The sequence below is a fragment of the Brienomyrus brachyistius genome, chromosome 23 (genome assembly GCF_023856365.1).
Source record: "Brienomyrus brachyistius isolate T26 chromosome 23, BBRACH_0.4, whole genome shotgun sequence".
Lineage (NCBI taxonomy): Eukaryota > Metazoa > Chordata > Actinopteri > Osteoglossiformes > Mormyridae > Brienomyrus > Brienomyrus brachyistius.
The window spans coordinates 2,067,024-2,085,175 of record NC_064555.1 but is presented as its reverse complement, the minus strand read 5'-3'; the positions used below and the strand labels follow the sequence as shown (position 1 = coordinate 2,085,175).

Below are 18,152 nucleotides of genomic sequence, written 5' to 3'. Positions count from 1 at the left end.
AGCAACCTTTCCCGCATTACCTTCAGGAGAAATGCATGCCTTCATCGCTTAGCAATACAACATTACAGCTTCGGAAATCGCAGCATTTTGCAACCATTTAAACTTCTGAAACTAGCCAGTCACTGGTAAGCAGGAATTCTAACGAAATCATTTTACTGGGTTGAAACATGCCAGCAAATAGATAGTAAAGATAAAATATCGTTAACAGGAAGAAAATCGCCTGCTGTCTTACTTCGACGTCCTTACACAGAATTTAATTTCATGTAGTATTGCCTATATTCTGCCACGTAAAGTAAACCGTACAGAACAGTCGAATAACTCAGCTTTAATATAACCATATGCCATATTTAACTAGACATCGGTTATTTCGAAGTAAAAATATAAACCCGTCATTTATAGACTTATCTTTATGCAAATATTAAACTAACTAAATAATATAATTCAGTTTTTTTATGTGGAATGACTCTTTCATGACCATGTATAGATTATTAACGTACTGCTGAGTACAATTTAATCGGCACGAACAATAAAACCCAGCGTGTGGGGGAAAAAAACTACTTGATCCATTTCTAAAATTCGTTCGAGGTCTTTGATCCGTGATAATATTTATTTGAATAAATAGTTACAAGTTACCTTTTCGCGCCCTGATTTGTAAAAGACAGTGATGTGGGGAAGCCAATGAATAAACGGTCCTGGATGAAGCCGGCTAAAGTAGTACTAGAGAATCTGCTCTCTGATTGGACGATCATTCCAACCAATAGGACGAAAGGCTGTTTACAGCCAGCACAAGGCAAGTAGTAGAGCGGCCACCATAACGTAGGTTGTGTATTATATCAGACCGTAAACAAAAATGGATCCACAACGTTAATATTCTCTATTTATTTACATGTGTATATCAATTTAACTTGCAGCGCAAGGGAAACGAAAAGCACATTCCATATCTGGCAGTCGCGCTAGAAGCGTAACTGGATTGAACCAGATGGGATTGGGAATAACATTCCACGCAATATAAAAGTGGCATTCTAGGCCACAAACAAAGTTTTATTGTAAAAAAAAAAAATCAATTTTGTATTTTTACACACATTATGACTATTCTGCTGAATGCGTTCTGCTACACACTGGCGTTGGGAAAGCAAATTTAAATGGCCGTATACTATAACGAAATTTAAACTGTTGTAAGCGCTGCGCAAAGTAACGCGACCTCTGACCCGGGGCGGTGCTGCCTTTGCAGGCTTGGGGGGTGGGGGTTGTGTGTAGCGTGTGGTGCTCGAATGGAAACTGCTCCTAATGATGTAATATGGCCGATTGTACCGTTAAAAACACACACACACACAGGCAACCTTGATCTCTATCCATCAGTATACAGGGAGAGGACCTGGACGATCACAGGAGACCGTGTGAAATACAATTTAAAGCTTGCCTTACGCTAAGCAGTCATGAGCATAAAAGTCAGAATCGCACGAAAGCAAATGTAAAGCGCGTGGATGTGTTAAATTAACACCGAGATATTAAACATTATTTTGTGTATCCAGAATGTTTTAATTAAATGTAACGTATATGAGTAACATGTAATATACACGCTTAAACCTATAACAATATTCTGCTTAAAAATATATTAGCCCTGTTTTTGCCATGTTTTACGTCGAGAGTCTATTTAAGTCCTAATCATTTTTATTGCCGAGAATTATGATTACTGTAGCCGAATGGTACGATTATAACAACTTAGTATTTATTTTGCGCAAGCACCGCCCAATTCTGTTGGATCATGACCTTAATGCTGAGATTCTTTTAAAAAAAAATAACAGTAAAAAAAACTGATAAAACCAATAAAAGAAAGAAGGGAACTGGCCATGTGGAGGGTTCCTCTACCTCTCCACACCCACTGACTGAAAATCAGGGCTAGTCCTTTCTTTGCAGACAGAAGAGGCCTTTTCGTACACACGCCTAAGACACGATTCGCCATTATCAATGGAAAAAGCAACAAACGGTCGCTTCGCAGCCACAGCCCAGTGACATAATTCCCTAAAAACACCGATACGCCTCATGCAGTCGTGAATAATCGTCAGTTTTGTTGATTGCATTGCAATCTGAAACTATTAAAGAGAAGATGGATGCCGAGAAGGGGATACCAAACGTGTGCTTGTCGTTGTAGTAAAATTTGTCCTCTTAACATGTGCGTTCTAGGTAGTGTACAACATGTAGAATTGATAGCACTTATGAATGGCACCTCCCCCTTTCTTCTATCAACTGCACCATACATCACTCCGCAGAGACATCCCCTCCGCACCCCCATCCCAACCCCCATATATTTCCTACTGCCAGCGTGCATGCTATGGCGCTGTACTATTTCAACCACTAGCCAATGAGAAACAAGGCTTACAATGAAAGACACTCAAATGTGATTCTGGAGAAAGATACAGCCGCACACAAGAAATCCCTCAACGCACGTAGGTTTTTACAAACACGAAACCTCTCCTCCTTTCTCACTCTGTCCCCACCCCAGTTTCCCGTACCGTTTTGCCAGTCCGGGGCTTAATTGGGGAACTGGGATTCCTCACGTGCGAAGTTGATTTGTAGTTTGAACACGTGGCTCATTCAAAAAAGCCGGAATATTCAAGTGATTTTTTCTTCTCGATTTTATTTAGAGGCGGCGCTAGCATTAACGTGTGTGACATTTTCAGTCTCTTTGCCAAAAGGGGTTCGGGGAAGACAAAAAGTAGTTTTCTCCTCCTTTTTTGCCCAACTCGCCATCCTTAGGAAAGGCTGAATAAATGATTAAGATTATTTATTTTGCACGATAGACGCGGCGAAGGAGCGTAATACACAGCCAGGCTACTCATTAAAATACATCGATAGGCAGCCTAAATAGGTAACAGGCTCGCTACTCCGTGTTTGTAATAGTGCGTTTCACGACAAGACTATCTGACAGAATAAATAAGCTTTTTTTCTTCCTGTAGCCAGGTTAGCGTTTCCCCGTGCAGAACACCATGAATAAGCTCTACATCGGCAACTTGAGTGAAGAAGCGAGCCCGGTGGAGTTGCAAAGTATCTTCGAAGAGTGGAAGATCCCTTTCAATGGGCCGTTTCTCGTTAAAACTGGTTACGCGTTCGTGGATTGCCCAGACGAGAAGGTAGCTATGAAGGCCATCGATATTCTTTCAGGTAAGTCGGATCGTTTACTGTGCACCTTCTAGTTCGGAGATCCGGAGTCGTATTTGACTTCTAAATTTTTAATGTAGCAGATCTTGCAAGGCGAGCGGCACCGTTTAAATCGGATGGATGTGCCTCTTTAATGTAAGGATCGAGGGTGTAACTAAAGGCCCCCCCCTCCTCCCTCCATCACATATATTACCATCCACTTCGGATCTTACTACTTTGGCACACTCCGATCCTTTTAAAAATGTAGTTTCTGTCTCGGGAAAGGACAGGTCGTGGAATGAAAAGTGCCGTTTTCCAGGCGCGGAGAATGAGCGCCGTGCTTTTTATAATGCAACTCCATAGCGCATTTGACTGCAAGGCCAGTGTCAGTGTTAATAGTCAGTGTTTGTGGTTTAAATAACCTCCGCTGTCTTGTTACTTTCTTGCCTTTGGACTTCCGCACTTGCGGAAGATTAAATGAAATGGCTGGAGTGTCATACCTGTGATACAGGTCTCCTAAAATCATTACCATGATTATTATTATTATTTTTAAAAAACAGTTGGTGTGGCTTCTGGTAGCTTTTTTTAGTATTTGAATTACTTTATACCAGGTGGTTAAGCTGTGTGTTGGTAAAAATGTAGGCCACCGAAATTCAGTGTACATGACACATTGACTTGCATTTAAAAATGAAGTAGTACTATACATATTTGTGCACGACGTAAGGAATGGGTCGGAAGAATTGTAATGATCATTAGATGTCTTTTTTTAAATTGCTAGTGGTAATCCATGTTAAGTGTGTAAAATCTGTCACCGTGGTATGAAGTTTACATAACCAGTTGTATAAACTGACCAGATAGTGTGCATTTTCAATCTGTATTAAATTTCGTGCGCTGAAACTCTCAATTTGGCCATTTTCATATCTCCAGGATCTTCTGTTGCACTATTAGATCCATCTCCACCAATCAGAAATATTTATTTTTTTACCCTCATCTTAGGTAAAGTAGAACTCCATGGAAAACTTCTTGAAGTGGAGCACTCTGTACCAAAAAGACAAAGGTAAAAAACAAACAAACCCCATTCAATTGGATCGTACGTCTGCCCAAATGTGGGATTTAAATGTGTGTTTTTCCTAAAAAAAATAATAGTAAATAAGCAACTGCGTTTAAGTTTCTTCTGTGCCCGGGGCTTCAAAATTAATGGGAATTTTTTGGTGTTATCAGGAAATGGTGTGACCGACTTGTTTGTGTTAATTCAGCAAACACGTGGACGTAATTTAAATACAAGGGTGTATTTAGGGGGGCTGATATTTGGGGGTGTGCTTCTGGTTGCGTTCAGCATCGCGTTTTTTGAGTAATTCTTTGTACACCCCTTACATTTTTTTTGGCGGAAATAAAAAAGCGTGATTCGTGGTGGTAGGGGGTTTGTGTAAATGCCATGTGGCTGGATCTGCGAGGATGCATGGGGATCCGCCGAAGAATCCCCCCTTTCGGTTTTAGACGATTTAAATGTATCTGCGTGTTTTTAAAAATGCTGCTCCAAAGTGCATGTCGTGCGTAAGCGCTGCGAGCTCGGGCAGCCGGCCTTTCGCGCCGTGTCGCCGCCGTCCGGGCGGGCAGCGCCGAGGCCTAGTCGCCATGTTCCGTGTGAGGCCCCACAACAGCTGGCGCGGCATCTTTTCTTTTATCTTGGCCCTCATATTTAAATACAAACCTTCATGTACGTCTAAAACAAGCATCTCTGCCCCTGCTGCAATATTTTACCTTCATTTTTGAGAAATTGTGACGCAGTGCTGGAATATTTCTAAAAACGTTGCACGTTTTACGTTAATTCGCGCAATAAAGGAGGGGGTAACTGGTGAATTTTAAGGGGTTATTTGGTCGCGGATAATTTGTTTCATCATTAAATTGAGAGATTAAATAGGTGTTATCCTTGGTTAGGTGAATTTTAAATGACTGCTGGGTGACAGTTTCGCTGCCCCTTTTTTGGACACATTGAATCGGTGTGTATTGGCGAGTAAGCGTGGGTGAATTTAGCGATTTTTGTATGTAAACTACAAATTGTTAAACACTCGCCTTTTATATATACACTGCAGTGTAATTAAATACGTTGAGCCTTTTTTCGTTTTAAGTGTATTGTGGATGTAGGTTATAATTTGGGTCCTGACCTGTGCTTTGAAATTTGCTGCAGTATAGCGTGATTTCTTTTACGTATCTGCCATTTAATATGGGTGTATGTGGTATTTTATGCGAGCACATTGCTGTAGTGTGAAATTCATTTTGGGGGATGTGGCTAGATGTTTCTGTGCCCCCCCCCCCCCCCCCTTGTTTGGGAATGGATAAAAAAAATGGATAAAATTGTGTCCTGAAATGTGTAATGGAGTCTTGTGACCTGCGCAGTGGGGCTGCTCCTGGGTGTTCTGGGGTCCTGATTCCCTGTGGTTTGTGTGACTGGGATGTGTACCTATGATTGGGTATCTTAGTTCCTTGATCAGCTCCTGTCCTGTTCTGTGAGACATTTTCAGGCTCGAGTTGTCTTGTCTTTTCAGGCCTGGGTTTGATTGACCTTTGAACCAGCAGCATGCAAAAAAAGATTGTTGGGCACCTAAATGTTTTCTGCAATAATGCTGGCGGTGGGGTAGTAGGAATGCAGCTGTAGGATAGAATCTGTATAGAATGTGCATTGGAGGGTAAAGAGAAGTGTAGATCTCTCCCCCCCCCCCCCCCCCCCCCAAGCTTGTGCGTGTATGTAAGCATTAGTCCACCCCCCACACCAAAGCAGTCATAAGAGTTGGGTTACGGCCGGAAATGTTAGACTTGCGCACACTGTATGGATATTCACCCGCCCCAGAATCTGACTTCATTCTTAAAGTATTTTTTGGATGTAATTTTCTTTGCTAGTCATAGTTGGTACCAAACGTGTCCCCTCTGATTGTTGGCCTAGGTGCCTGTTTGCGGTTCCATATTTAAAAATGAATTCCTCCCCCAGGCTTATTTTGGTAAGGGCAGATTTAAAGCTGTTCTGCGCAACAAAATTGACTTGAACTGCTAGGGTGCCTGGGGGCCAGACAGGCACCTGAAATGATCATTGACCAGACTATGGCATAAATCTGCCCTTCTGAGGGAAATTTGTTGGAATTTCGAGGTTCTATGTTTTGATTAATTTCTTGTCAAACTTAAGGTGCAGTTTTGAGGCTATAGGGACGTCAGGTGGGGGCACGGACACTTTGCATGCAGTACTTCATAGTTGTGGTTACTTTGTGAGGATTTAGCTGGTAATGGCAGCTTTGGTAGACTGCGTCTCTGCAGGTATTTATTTTTGTACTGCTTTCAAATGCAGCTGCATTCCAGTTGCTTCATGCACTGCTGTCGTACCAATTTTTTATTTTTTTTTTGGGGTGGGTGGGTGCTGTTGCGTGGAATAAATATTTTCTGTTAACAGGTTGTATTTGCCTGAGAGGTCTGGAGGATTTGGATCAATGGGATTCCAACTCTGCCCCACCCTCCTCAAGCACACACACAGCGTACAGCCAATATCATGGTGGCAACAAAGCCCCTCCCCTCCCCCCTTGCTGCAAATGGGGCCTCTGTCGGTCACCAGCCTATAGGGTAGCGTTTTCTTCAGTCTGTAGCCCTGCGTTCAGGGCCGAGGAAAATCCCTACGTCCTCCCTCTGGGTCCACCGCTTGTACTATTCTCTATACATTAAATTTAAACTAGTCAAGTGTGTGGATTTTTGTGAGAATGTGTTCCAAATAGCAGTATGGAACAGTTCAGTGTTGAAATGAAGTTACTGGGTGTATGTATGGAATTTTTATTTTCCCCCTCAGAGCTGTGTGTTTCTAGTTGGAATTCACGAGTGTCTTATGTCAGCCATCGCTGTTGCATGCTGAGGCAGAGGGAGGGGGAATTTGACGTAGCTGCTCGTGGCATTTTTGGTAACGAGTGGGGAATTTATGGTTGATGTGCAGAAGCGAGGCTGTGTTGGGGGTTTTTGGGGAAACCTCATTAGCGCTGAGGGTGTGTGTTCTCCACCTGGACGGTGGTTGTCAATGTGTCCTGCTTTTTACAAAATAAAATGATTTCCGAATGTCCTGGGATTTAACTGGATTATTGACACATTTTAAATGCCTCGGGATGACCGTGTAATGTGTGAGGAGTTCGTTAAGGTTTTAGTGTTGGAAATCTGAGCCTCAGAATATGCAGATTACCTGTAAAAAATTCATGAATTAGGCAGCACTAAGTTCTGCTGCAGTGGTGAACAGCAATGGCTTGCAGGAATGGCGTTGTCTTAATCTCAAGTTTGCCTTCCTCAATGTGAATAAATCTGAAATGATGTAATTTTGTGGCCGTCTTATCAGGATTACTTGGTCTGCGCTTACGATTTGGGTGCCTACTTTTCTGTGTTCTTCGTAGGTGCTCGGTATGATTTGCAGCTTGACCGGTACATGGGGACGGTTGCTAAGACCTTGGATGTCGATACACACTCAGACTTGCCCTTGCTGTAAATGACAAGCTTTGCACGGAAACTGTGCCGTCTGCATTTTCTAGTTGCATGAGGCGAATTGCAAATCAGTCGAGGCTCATTGGATGACCTGGTTACTTAACGTAGTCGCAGAATAGGTTGTGTGTATATCATGGTCAACATGGTATTAAGCTTGTCTTTACATGCATGTTAATAGCGTAGCTGATGCTTTGTATGCGTCACTTGGGGGGGGGGGGGGGGGGGGGGGGGTTGCTGCTATCTTCGCTTCTCTCCCCCCGGTTATCCTGTTACCTGAGAATGTGCTGTAAGTAATATTGTCTCTTTCTGTATGAATCTGAGGTTTGGTTAAGCATTGTGGTAACTTTCATTTGACCCCGTAATTGGTGTCCGCTTGGAATGTGCTGTGAAATTTACGATTTGTTAAATGAAGGGTAAAGGTAAGCAAATTTGTCCCGCGAACGACAGAAAATTCTCTCTAATGAATCCAAGCCTCTTTGATTGCGGAAATAGGCAGGTGATGCCTAGTGTGGAGTATTGGGCTCTGCAGCCGACGGTTTTGGAAAACTATGTATAAATGAGTTTTGATTTGGTTAAAATAGAAACTTGCATATTAAAAGCTTGATGTGAATTTTAAGTTACTGAGGTAAAAACATCCCTCGGGATTAATAAAGAGCAATGTTTTTGGTACAAACAGTATGACAATGGCATTTTTGAAATCCCATATTTTTTTATTTTTCCAAATTTTTTTTTTTTTTTTTTAAATGCCCATGTAGGATAGGTACAGGTTCCCCTTCGTACAAACACATGTTGGGGCTGCTTTGGTGTGAGATCTTGATCATTCATAGCAACCATAAGATGGGCCGTCCGCTAGTGGATGGCATACACTAGGTGTGCATGGGTGCTGTGACGGTCCACGCGCAGACATCGGCTGCGGGTTGAGGGTGTGGTTTGCATGTCCGCAAAGGTTACTGCAGAGCCTTGTTATAATTAACAAGGCTCCATTTCGGAGCATATTCAGCTTGCCTCCTGAGAAATGCAAGAAGTATTATTCTAACTGCAGGCTTGGTGTTCAGCCTTTTGCTAGGGGGTGGTGAGGATGTAGGTGTGCGTGCAATGAGAGAGGGAGCAGGTAAGGTAGCAGAAAAGGTCTTCCATCCTCCGCATTATGTCCTGATACAGCCCCTGTGGGGGTTGTCTCGAATTTGCCGTTCGCTGAGATGGACACAATGAATGTAGTGGTAGCGGTGACTGACTGTGGGATTCCCAGGCTTGTGCCACGCTTTGCTGTGGGGGGGTGTGGGGGGGGGGGAAAGCCCCCGACCTTCCTACCAATCTTGTGTCCGTGTGAGTGCAGCACTAGTTCTAGTATTGGCTGCTCCTTGTGTTTGGCTTTGGACCACTGATGTCCATGTGTCACTGCAGAATCTAATGCGGGTTTGTAAAGCAGTTCAGCAATCTGACAAGACTCCCATCGGCAGATTAAATAACAGTCCCGCTCCCTCTTACTCTACCAGTTGTTCACTAATTTGTTTGGTACAGGTGGGTTTTATATCTTCAAGTGGGAACCTAGAGGATTTGATCGTATTGTGGGTGGTAAGTGTGGCAGGGTGTTGTGTGGGTCTGGTTCTACTGGGATGGAACCGGCACTAACATGGAATCTCTTCCCAGGAGCTGCAAGCTGCAGATCCGGAACATCCCTCCACACATGCAGTGGGAGGTAGGTACATTCCTGTTCGTTTCTGTCAAAGCCCGTTTTGCTGTGGAGGGGGTGGGGGGCAGGCGTGTAGTGTGCCGAGTTCCGTTTTGTCAAGAGGCAGGGAAATGAGCAGCTACGTAAAGATGGTAGTGTATGCGTATGAGTTGCTGTTGGATGACAAAAAGATGATGTTCGATTGTATTAGACTGGGGGGTGCTGTCGTAGATTTTCTGGGTGGTTTTCTGCTGGAGTTTCATCCCCCCCCCCCCCCCCCAACCATCTGGGATAATTTCCCCCCCCCCCTCCAATTGTCATGTAATGAGCCAGTGCGTAGTGGTCCATGCATACATACATTCATCGTTTTGTGCGAATATAGCTTAGCTTGAAAGACCATTTGCAATGCAAGCTAAACCCTCCCAAGAAATGAACTTCATTTGTTGGGAAGAAGAGTCTAGACAAATCTGGCTTTTGTAAGTTTTGGCATTAATGCGCATATAGCGTGTTTTGCCCAAAGCTAGGGCGTCACACTCCTGTTTTCTGTCTTGCGCATGTTACCATTTCCACAGAAAAGGACAGGTATCTCATTTGTGGCCGGCTCTTCCAAAGCAGCTTACAGGTCTGCGCAAAAAAAGTGCGTTACGCTGTGTAGTAATATAATCGTAACAGTGGGGACCGACGCCTGGCAGGGTCAGGGTGATGTTGGAATACAGAACACGGCACCTTCCTGCAAAGCCATGCCTCTATTTTTTATTTTTTTTTATAGGCTGGCAGTTTTTAAATAGCGGTAGATTTCTGACAAGCCTGATTGCAAACAGAATGAAACGGGTTTGAAATGCGCAGGAGTAACATTTGGATGTCGAGTGTGTGCTTTTGCTGAAAGATGTCTTGTGTAGGCTGGTGTGGGAGGGGGCTGCGTTTGTAACCTGGAGCTGTAGTTGTCCTGTGGGGTGTTTTTAAGTGTAGCTGATATTCGGGGTTCAGAGGGTCGGCCCATCGCACCCAGGACCTGGTGTTGGATTTCCCGTGATCCGACCCCGACCTCCCTAGCAGAGCTGCTAATTGTCGCAGCACGACTTGGAAAGCAAAACCGTTAAACGGCTGCCTGCGCTTCTCGTCGATTTTTGTGTAGCGGGATTGCGGAGATGGTCCGTTGTGTAGCGGGATTGTCTGCACACCTGAGATGCAGGAGGCCTTTTCCAGGCTGTGGTGCCCTGGACCTCGACTCCTGTGTTTGTCCGTTTCAATCAGCCCAGCGTCTGAGGGCTGAATAGTCGGTCGCCGCGTCCCCTAAATGAACAAGGCGCCGGGTTGGTTTTGTTGCCTTATTCAGAACTACTTGGCGTTTATATGGCGGGCGGAGGAGCGGCAAGGCGCGCGGATCTTCTGTTTCCTGTTTACTGTGACCGGCATCTAGTGAATGCTGGTTAAGGCCGTGCCGATTGTGTGGGTGCTGTGGTCTGGTGACAGACTGGCATGGTTACACTCTGATCCTTCATTTTTAGGTTTACATTTTAAGGTGTTTTTAGCTCTAGGAGTTGAGGGACCTGATTTCTGCTGTCGGTGTTTTGCATGGGGTATGGGTGCCCTTTTGCCCTTTATGGAATGTCGTCTCCCATGTGATGCCTTCACATTTTGCTGGTTATCCATTTGCACGTTCTGGTTCTCTGGTGCTGGCAGCCATTGCTTCTGCCTTTCAGCCTGTGGTATGACCAGCCCCTCAGCCCCCATGGTTTCCCCCATAGAGCTCTCCTTATTCAGTTTGCTCACTGGGAGAAGATGGAGATCATGTTTTAACTCTCAGCCCAACCCCCACTCCCACAACCCAGCCTCTGCCTATTGATTGGGTGGATCCTTTGGAAGCCATTGGTTGGCTGCTTGACGGACGGCTGAAACAGCTAGTCGTCAGGGCCATGTGTAAGCCCTGCGAGGGGAGCTGCAGTTCCGCTGGCGAGCCAATGGGGCTGGAAAGTGGCAGGAAGGTGGGGATAGGGGGTGGAGTTTCATGGGAAAGATCCGTGCATTGAGGCTGTATGTTGGCTTGGAATAGGGCATGCCCACCTAGGTAGGGCTACTGCATTTTGATCAGTTGCTGTACGTTTTATTCCCCCCTGCAAATTGTCAGGTGTGCCTGGCGACCAATCCAGTCTCCTAGAAATGCAGCTCGTGCTGTTTATCCATGTCAGTGCTGTGGGAAATGGTGCATGTTTCACACCATGTGCCGTCTGTCAGACTTCCTGTGAATGGCTTCAAAGGGCTCGTTTTAACAAAGGGCCCCCTTTTGAGTTTTGCTTTTTGTGTACTTTGTTACCGGAAAGTCCTTGTATGAACAGTGGGGGTTTTATTTTTATTTTATTTTTTAGCTTTTAGCATGGTGAAGCCTTTTGCCAGTGTTGTGTAGATGTGAAAGCTGTTTAATTCTCCCTTTTTAATGCCTTTAGTTTCATAGCTGTTCAGTGTCGGATGCGTGGAACCAAGTGATCTTTTTACACACACAAGCATGTTTGGGGTGATCTGTGGATTTCTTTGGATAAGTATGGAGAGAGAGAGAGTCTTCTGTGTACAATGAGGGCACTAGGTGTCCAGGTCTTGTCAGGCTTGGGCTGGACTATAGAATCCATCATCTTAAGAGTGACCAGATACCATTAATGGGTGTCTCTTCCCGCTTTGGTTCCAAAAAATGTCCAAAGACAGACGGTTGCTATAATTGTGGTGGAAATGGTTCGGTCCATGACATTCAGGTCTCTCTCTCGATCTTCTATGGGATTAAAATTGACTGGTAGCTTTGTAGTGCCTCCACCTGGTTTTACCTCGGATCTGCTCAGTACATACCCAGCAGGTTTGGCACTGAGGAAAATCCTGAGCTGTTGGTGGAGTGAACTTCTCAGCGTTTGCGGGTGGAATGAGTACTGCCCCCCCCCCCCCCGTGTGTGATCTAGGAGGTCGTATTTTTTCAGAGATGTGTTCTGAGACATGGCTTTGGCTGCTATTTGAATGTGCGGATGCTTCCATCCTTTCTTGCCGTTTCTTTTAGGTGCTGGACGGCTTGTTGGCGCAGTATGGCAGCGTGGAAAGCTGTGAACAAGGTACGGGCCCTTTCTCTTCACTGCCTTTATGTTAATCGTGCTGCGCTTCTGAAACGTTTCAGTGAATCTTAAGGTTTGTTCCCTCAGTAAACACAGAGACGGAGACCGCAGTTGTCAACGTCCGGTACGCCTCCAAGGATCAGGCTCGTCAGTAAGTAGAATTCGACAGCTTTGCTGCTTATTTGGCGGGATTATTTCCTTTCTGTGGTCCTGGTAGTAAACTAGAAATTAAGTTGTATGTGGTACTATGGTCAGAGAAACAGCCACTCTGAATGCAGGTGCGCTTTGACAGGCTGCAAGTATAGCATCCAGTGAATATTAGGCAAGCTGCTGCCCTCTAGTGTTTGCAGTTGTTGCGTAGTGTCCAGATTTTTCAGGAAAGTTTGTGGGAACCTGCGTTTGATCAGATACCTGAAAGTGAGCTTCCTGTCCCGACTGACTAGCTTGGTTCTTGTCTGTTTTCCTCCGGCTCGACTCAGAGCAATGGAGAAGCTGAACGGTTTCCTGATGGAGAGCTACGCCCTGAAGGTGACCTACATCCCAGATGAAGCGGCTGCACAGGAGCCCCCACCCATGACGGGCCGGCGCGGTTTTGCGGCGCGTGGCCCCCCCCGGCAGGGCTCCCCTGGCGCCGGAGCTCGCCCCAAACTACAGTCTGACGTACCTCTGCGCATGCTGGTCCCCACGCAGTTTGTGGGCGCCATCATCGGCAAGGAAGGAGCCACCATCCGCAACATCACCAAGCAGACGCAGTCCAAGTACGTAGCCGGGCCCCCGGTTCGCTCCTCCCGTGCGTCTCAGCGGATGTCCTTTGAGCCTCTGGCCGTTTTGTCGCCGATGCTGTAGGATCGACATCCACCGGAAGGAGAACGCAGGTGCCGCAGAGAAGCCCATCACGGTACACTCCACGCCAGACGGCTGCTCTGCTGCCTGCAAGACCATCATGGAGATCATGCAGAAGGAGGCTGTGGACACTAAGTTGTAAGTGTGACTGCTGCCCCTGACCTGTTTACCCACAGCAAACCCCGTGATGGCCATGTAGTAACTAGTCTTGCACTTGCGCTGCTCTTAAGTTTACCTGCCATTGTTCATTGCCCTTTTATGTTGGTCTTTTGCATGTGTGAGAGTGATCTTGATCCCATTCTGTAATTAGATGGAGTGTGTGGGGGGTGAAAATTCTTCTTAAAAGTTAGTCAAAGTTCATTCTTCATCTAACTGGTGCAAATGTCTTTTTTTCAGTACGGAAGAGATTCCCCTCAAAATCTTGGCCCACAACAACTTTGTTGGCCGATTGATTGGAAAGGAGGGCCGGAACTTGAAGAAGATCGAGCAGGACACGGAGACGAAGATCACGATTTCTCCGTATGTCGACGTCTCCCCCCCCCGCCATGTTGACGCGCCAACGCCGCCTGTGGTTCTGACGGACCCTTTGTCCCTGCAGCCTGCAGGACTTGACCCTCTACAACCCAGAGAGGACCATCACTGTGAAGGGCTCCATCGAGGCCTGCGCCAAAGCCGAGGCCGAGGTCATGAAGAAGATCAGGGAGTCCTACGAGAATGACGTGGCTGCTATGAATGTGCGTGGTTTCCCCGCATGCGGCGGCGAACTTCCGTGATGTCTGACAGCGGCTGGGTAGCTGATGGCCGTTTTTCCCCGGTTCTGTCTCAGTTCGGGTTTATTCTAGCAGTACAGTTGATGTCAGAACCTTGGGTTTGCGTCCGGCCTTAGAATGCTAGAACGGACATTCACTACTTCACCTGGCTGCGTTTGTATTGCGACAAACACTTTTCCCTTTTGCTTTGTAACGGAAGTAACTTTGTTTCCTCGACAGCTCCAGTCTAACCTTATCCCAGGTTTGAACCTGAACGCCCTTGGGCTCTTCCCTACCTCATCGCCTGGCATGAGTCCATCCATGTCAGCCCCTCCCCCTGGAGCCCAGGCCGGATACCCCTCCTTTGGGGTAAGTAGTACCCTGTCTGACTTTCACTGTCCCAGCTGGCATGCTAGGTAGTCCATTCTACTCTCTTGCAGCTGCCTGTTTGGGTCCCATGTAATAAAGGGCCACACCAGCAGGAGGTGCTGTGTAGGGTGATGGAGCCTGTATAATGTCTGCCTTTCTCCTGTAGAGCTTCCCATTTGGGAGTGATGCACCATTTTGGGCATCGGTGCTATCAGCAGACAGTCAGTCCCTTGCTGTAAGTTGCCATTCCCACGGTGCTTTGCACGGCTTCGCCTGGCTGCTTGCTGCCTGAGGGAATGCAGGGCAGAACCCACCTGTAGAACGGCCCTCTTCCCCGATCTCGCCCTCCTGTGGGTCTAACTTTTTTGTTAATTTCTTTCCCCTTGTTTGCTGTCCTGCTATCAGGCTTGTGTGCTGTATCTATGCCAGCCTTTCGCACCACTGGAAGCTTTCGGCTTCTATCTGGTTTGACGCAAAGCAGTTTCCAGAAGCCAACAGCTGAATTTGTACTTAACCGTACATTTCTCTCAAGACTCCATTCGTCCAGTAGCCCAACCTTTCCCGGGGTAGGGGTGTGCAGGGGTTCAATGTAACGCGTTTCACCCAGTAGTATTGATACACATACTAAATTAGTGACTACTTGCTCACAACTTCAGGTAGTGGAACTGAAAGGGTTAAGCTTGGGGTGCTTTCAGACGGCCTCTTCTCCCAAAATGCTAGTTCTAGTACCCGACTTGGTCATGCCAACCTGGGTCTTGTTGACGCTTGGGACTCTTCCAGCTTCTGACCTCGATTAGGGGACTTGAAACGTGCATCCCTGCTTGTGTGTGATAGCTTGTGCCATCTTAACAATTTGTGGTCATCTGCTACAAGCTTTCTTTTAGGGGGTGTTTTTTTTTTTTTTTTTTTTTTTTTTTTTTTTTTTGGGGGGGGGTGTAATGCAGAACCATGGGGCTTGTTTACGTTTTGAGCCGATAGATCGGAGCCTTTCCATGATTTACCATCTTGATCGGATGTCATTGAGTCGGGTCTGACACTCTGCCAACAGCATCCAGAGTCTGAGACAGTCCACCTGTTCATCCCTGCCCTGGCTGTTGGTGCCATCATTGGTAAACAGGGCCAACACATCAAGCAGCTTTCACGATTTGCCGGAGCATCGATCAAGGTACCTTAGCTTTCAAGCTGCTGGTTCATCTCCCCCCCCCACCCCCCCAGCCTTCCTTTACCTGTGAACCAGGTGTGAAGCTTCTGTGCTTAATCAGTATATTGTGAACTATACATCCATATCTGAAGATCCCTGCCGTCAATGATCTTTCTGGCTCTGGAAACTGGAACCTCATTGAGGAAACTCTCATTCCCCACAACAGATCGCACCGGCTGATGGTCCTGACGCCAAGCAGAGGATGGTGATCATCGCAGGACCTCCGGAGGCACAGTTTAAGGTACGCCGGTCACTTCTGGGTGTCGCTGCGCTCTCTGCGTCTGCATCTTGATGGTGTTCCTTAACGATCCACAGGCTCAGGGCCGGATATTTGGGAAGTTGAAAGAGGAGAACTTCTTTGGTCCCAAGGAGGAAGTAAAACTGGAAGCACACATAAAAGTGCCGTCCTTCGCTGCCGGTCGAGTGATTGGCAAGGGTGGGAAAACGGTGAGCATGCTGACTTCAGGGAGCTGCAGTTCTCTTAACCCTAGAGACCTAGAGTCATCCGTCATGGCATGGTAATATGGTGGTGGTTGGTTGTCGCAAGGTAATGTAGCTGTTGCCAACTTCATCAAGCTCCCCACACCTTCATCAAACTGCAGGTGAACGAGCTACAAAATCTCACCAGTGCAGAAGTGGTCGTACCCAGAGACCAAACACCTGACGAGAATGATCAAGTCATTGTCAAAATCACTGGTCACTTCTATGCAAGTCAGGTAAATGGCCTTGGTCTCCTTCTGCCTTTCTCCTGTATTTGCGCATGTCTCTTCACCCCTGTTCGATTTGAATGCAGTCCAGCCCAGATCCTGGGGAACTGATCTGTTCTACTTGCAGTTTCCTTCAGGATTGACCCTCTGGGGTCTAGGGGTAGGGAACACACTGACTGGGGCATGATCACACGTTTCATTCAATATCATAAATCATGGCAAATTGTTTTTGGCAGTAAACTCATCCTAATCTTAGTGTATATTGTACATATGTCAGATTTATGTAAAGTTTGTAATTTGACAAAGTATAGACATTGCCAAATGCAGTTTGGAACACTTGCAGAAACATTATGAAAGTACACAGTAAGCAATGGTGGCAGTGTTGATCCCAGATATCAGATCACCAAAGTCTTGGCTACACGAAGGTGACTAAATGGTGTAGTTGCAACATTCAGTTGGATAAATAAGAAAAACCTGAAATTTTAAAAACTTGAATACTTCCGATAATGGACCTTTTACAGAGATTACAGATTTAGTCAGCTTTTCCCATGATTCTACAGATTTCAGCGAGAAATGCGCTGCACCGGCAACGATGCACTCGACCCCAGAGGGTTAATGAAGCATTTTTCCTTCCATCTCTAAAATTGTAGTTTCCACAGAATTAGACACTGGAATTCTAACACGGATCTAACACTTCCCGTATCCCTCGTCTTTCTCTATCAAGCAAGTTGCTGTAGATGGTCCTAATCTTTTCCCAGCTGGAAATTTGGAACGCTGTGGTTTTGGGCTGACATTGGAGGCCTTTGGTGCTTCAGAACCATGCAGTGGAATAGCACAGTGCTGAAGCTGATTACCTTAGTGCCGCTGAAGGTGTGGTGGCCTGATGAGGGGGGGGGCCCCATACTAAACCTTTTTCTCTCTTGCAGCTTGCGCAGCGAAAAATTCAGGAAATCTTGTCCCAGGTTAAAAGGCAACAGCAGCCCAAAGCAGTACCTGGGGGGCAGCCTGTGCAGAGGAGGAAATAGGAGGGGGGGGTGCTCTCTGTAGGTGACCCCACGCACCCAGGCCTGTGGGGATGGAGTGGAGACCAAAGAACAACAAGGGACACGGGTGGCTTTTAAACAGGAGACACCCCCCCCCCCCCCCGCTCTTGTTTGGCCAGGAAAAATGCCACCCGGCCACGTCTCTGCCCACTGCCCAGGATGTGACACTGAATTCTTTTTTTTTTTTTTTTTTTTTCTTTCCTTTTACCCCCCCCCAAAAAAAAAAAAAAAAATACACAATGGAAGTAAATTGGACCCCTGCACTTCCTTGGTTGTGGTCTTGGGCCTGTACTCCCCTTCTCGCGTTGAGTTCTTGTTTCTCCCCCTACTGCAGTGTTTTTTGTGTTCGAGCTTGAGCTGTTCAGTTCTTGTGGATATGAGAAAGGCATTGCTTTGGATTTGGGGGAGGTTGGGGGTTAGAGCAGAGGGTTATAGTGGGGGGGTGGGAAGTAGTGGATTATTGTCCCAGTATTGATAGTGGCATTTTATAATTCGGATGCATTTTTTTATATAATGTACAGCGAGATGAATGACACTGCCAGAGTAACCTAAAGGAGGTGTTCAACAAAAGGCCAGGAGATTTAATATGCATTTTACTAAACTACCTCAGGCTTTGGTACCTCAAAAAAAGATGATATATGAAAAAATGTTCCTCCTCTTTCTTTTTCTTTTATTTTGCTTTGTGGTATTTTGTATACTTTATAAAGCTAATAGTTGAACATTTTTATTTTTTTAAGAAAATTTAAAATTTGGTCAGCTGCCAGCTGAGCGCCTTCAGCTCTTATTTTACGAATATATGTACATGTATATGTAATGAGCATGTGTATAAAATTGTGTACAT

General features: G+C 46.0%; 1 protein-coding gene across 2 annotated transcripts; it reads left to right on the top strand.

The window, feature by feature from the left end:
• Positions 1 to 2,684: 2,684 nt before the first annotated feature.
• igf2bp3 (insulin-like growth factor 2 mRNA binding protein 3) lies at positions 2,685 to 17,399 on the top strand. 2 transcript variants are annotated; one of them, XM_048994548.1, is made up of 18 exons: positions 2,685 to 2,716; positions 2,802 to 2,869; positions 2,958 to 3,162; positions 4,135 to 4,195; positions 9,289 to 9,337; positions 12,348 to 12,399; positions 12,487 to 12,550; positions 12,879 to 13,157; positions 13,246 to 13,380; positions 13,639 to 13,761; positions 13,841 to 13,976; positions 14,232 to 14,360; positions 14,527 to 14,595; positions 15,409 to 15,525; positions 15,728 to 15,802; positions 15,877 to 16,008; positions 16,164 to 16,277; positions 17,195 to 17,399. In XM_048994548.1, the coding sequence occupies exons 3-18, from the start codon at positions 2,988 to 2,990 to the stop codon at positions 17,291 to 17,293; spliced, it is 1,809 nt and encodes a 602-aa protein (XP_048850505.1). In that variant the 5' UTR covers positions 2,685 to 2,716; positions 2,802 to 2,869; positions 2,958 to 2,987; the 3' UTR covers positions 17,294 to 17,399. The 2 variants fall into 2 exon arrangements, with proteins under 2 accessions (XP_048850505.1, XP_048850506.1); XM_048994549.1 differs by lacking the exon at positions 14,527 to 14,595 and having other exon boundaries at positions 2,685 to 2,869.
• Positions 17,400 to 18,152: the final 753 nt, after the last annotated feature.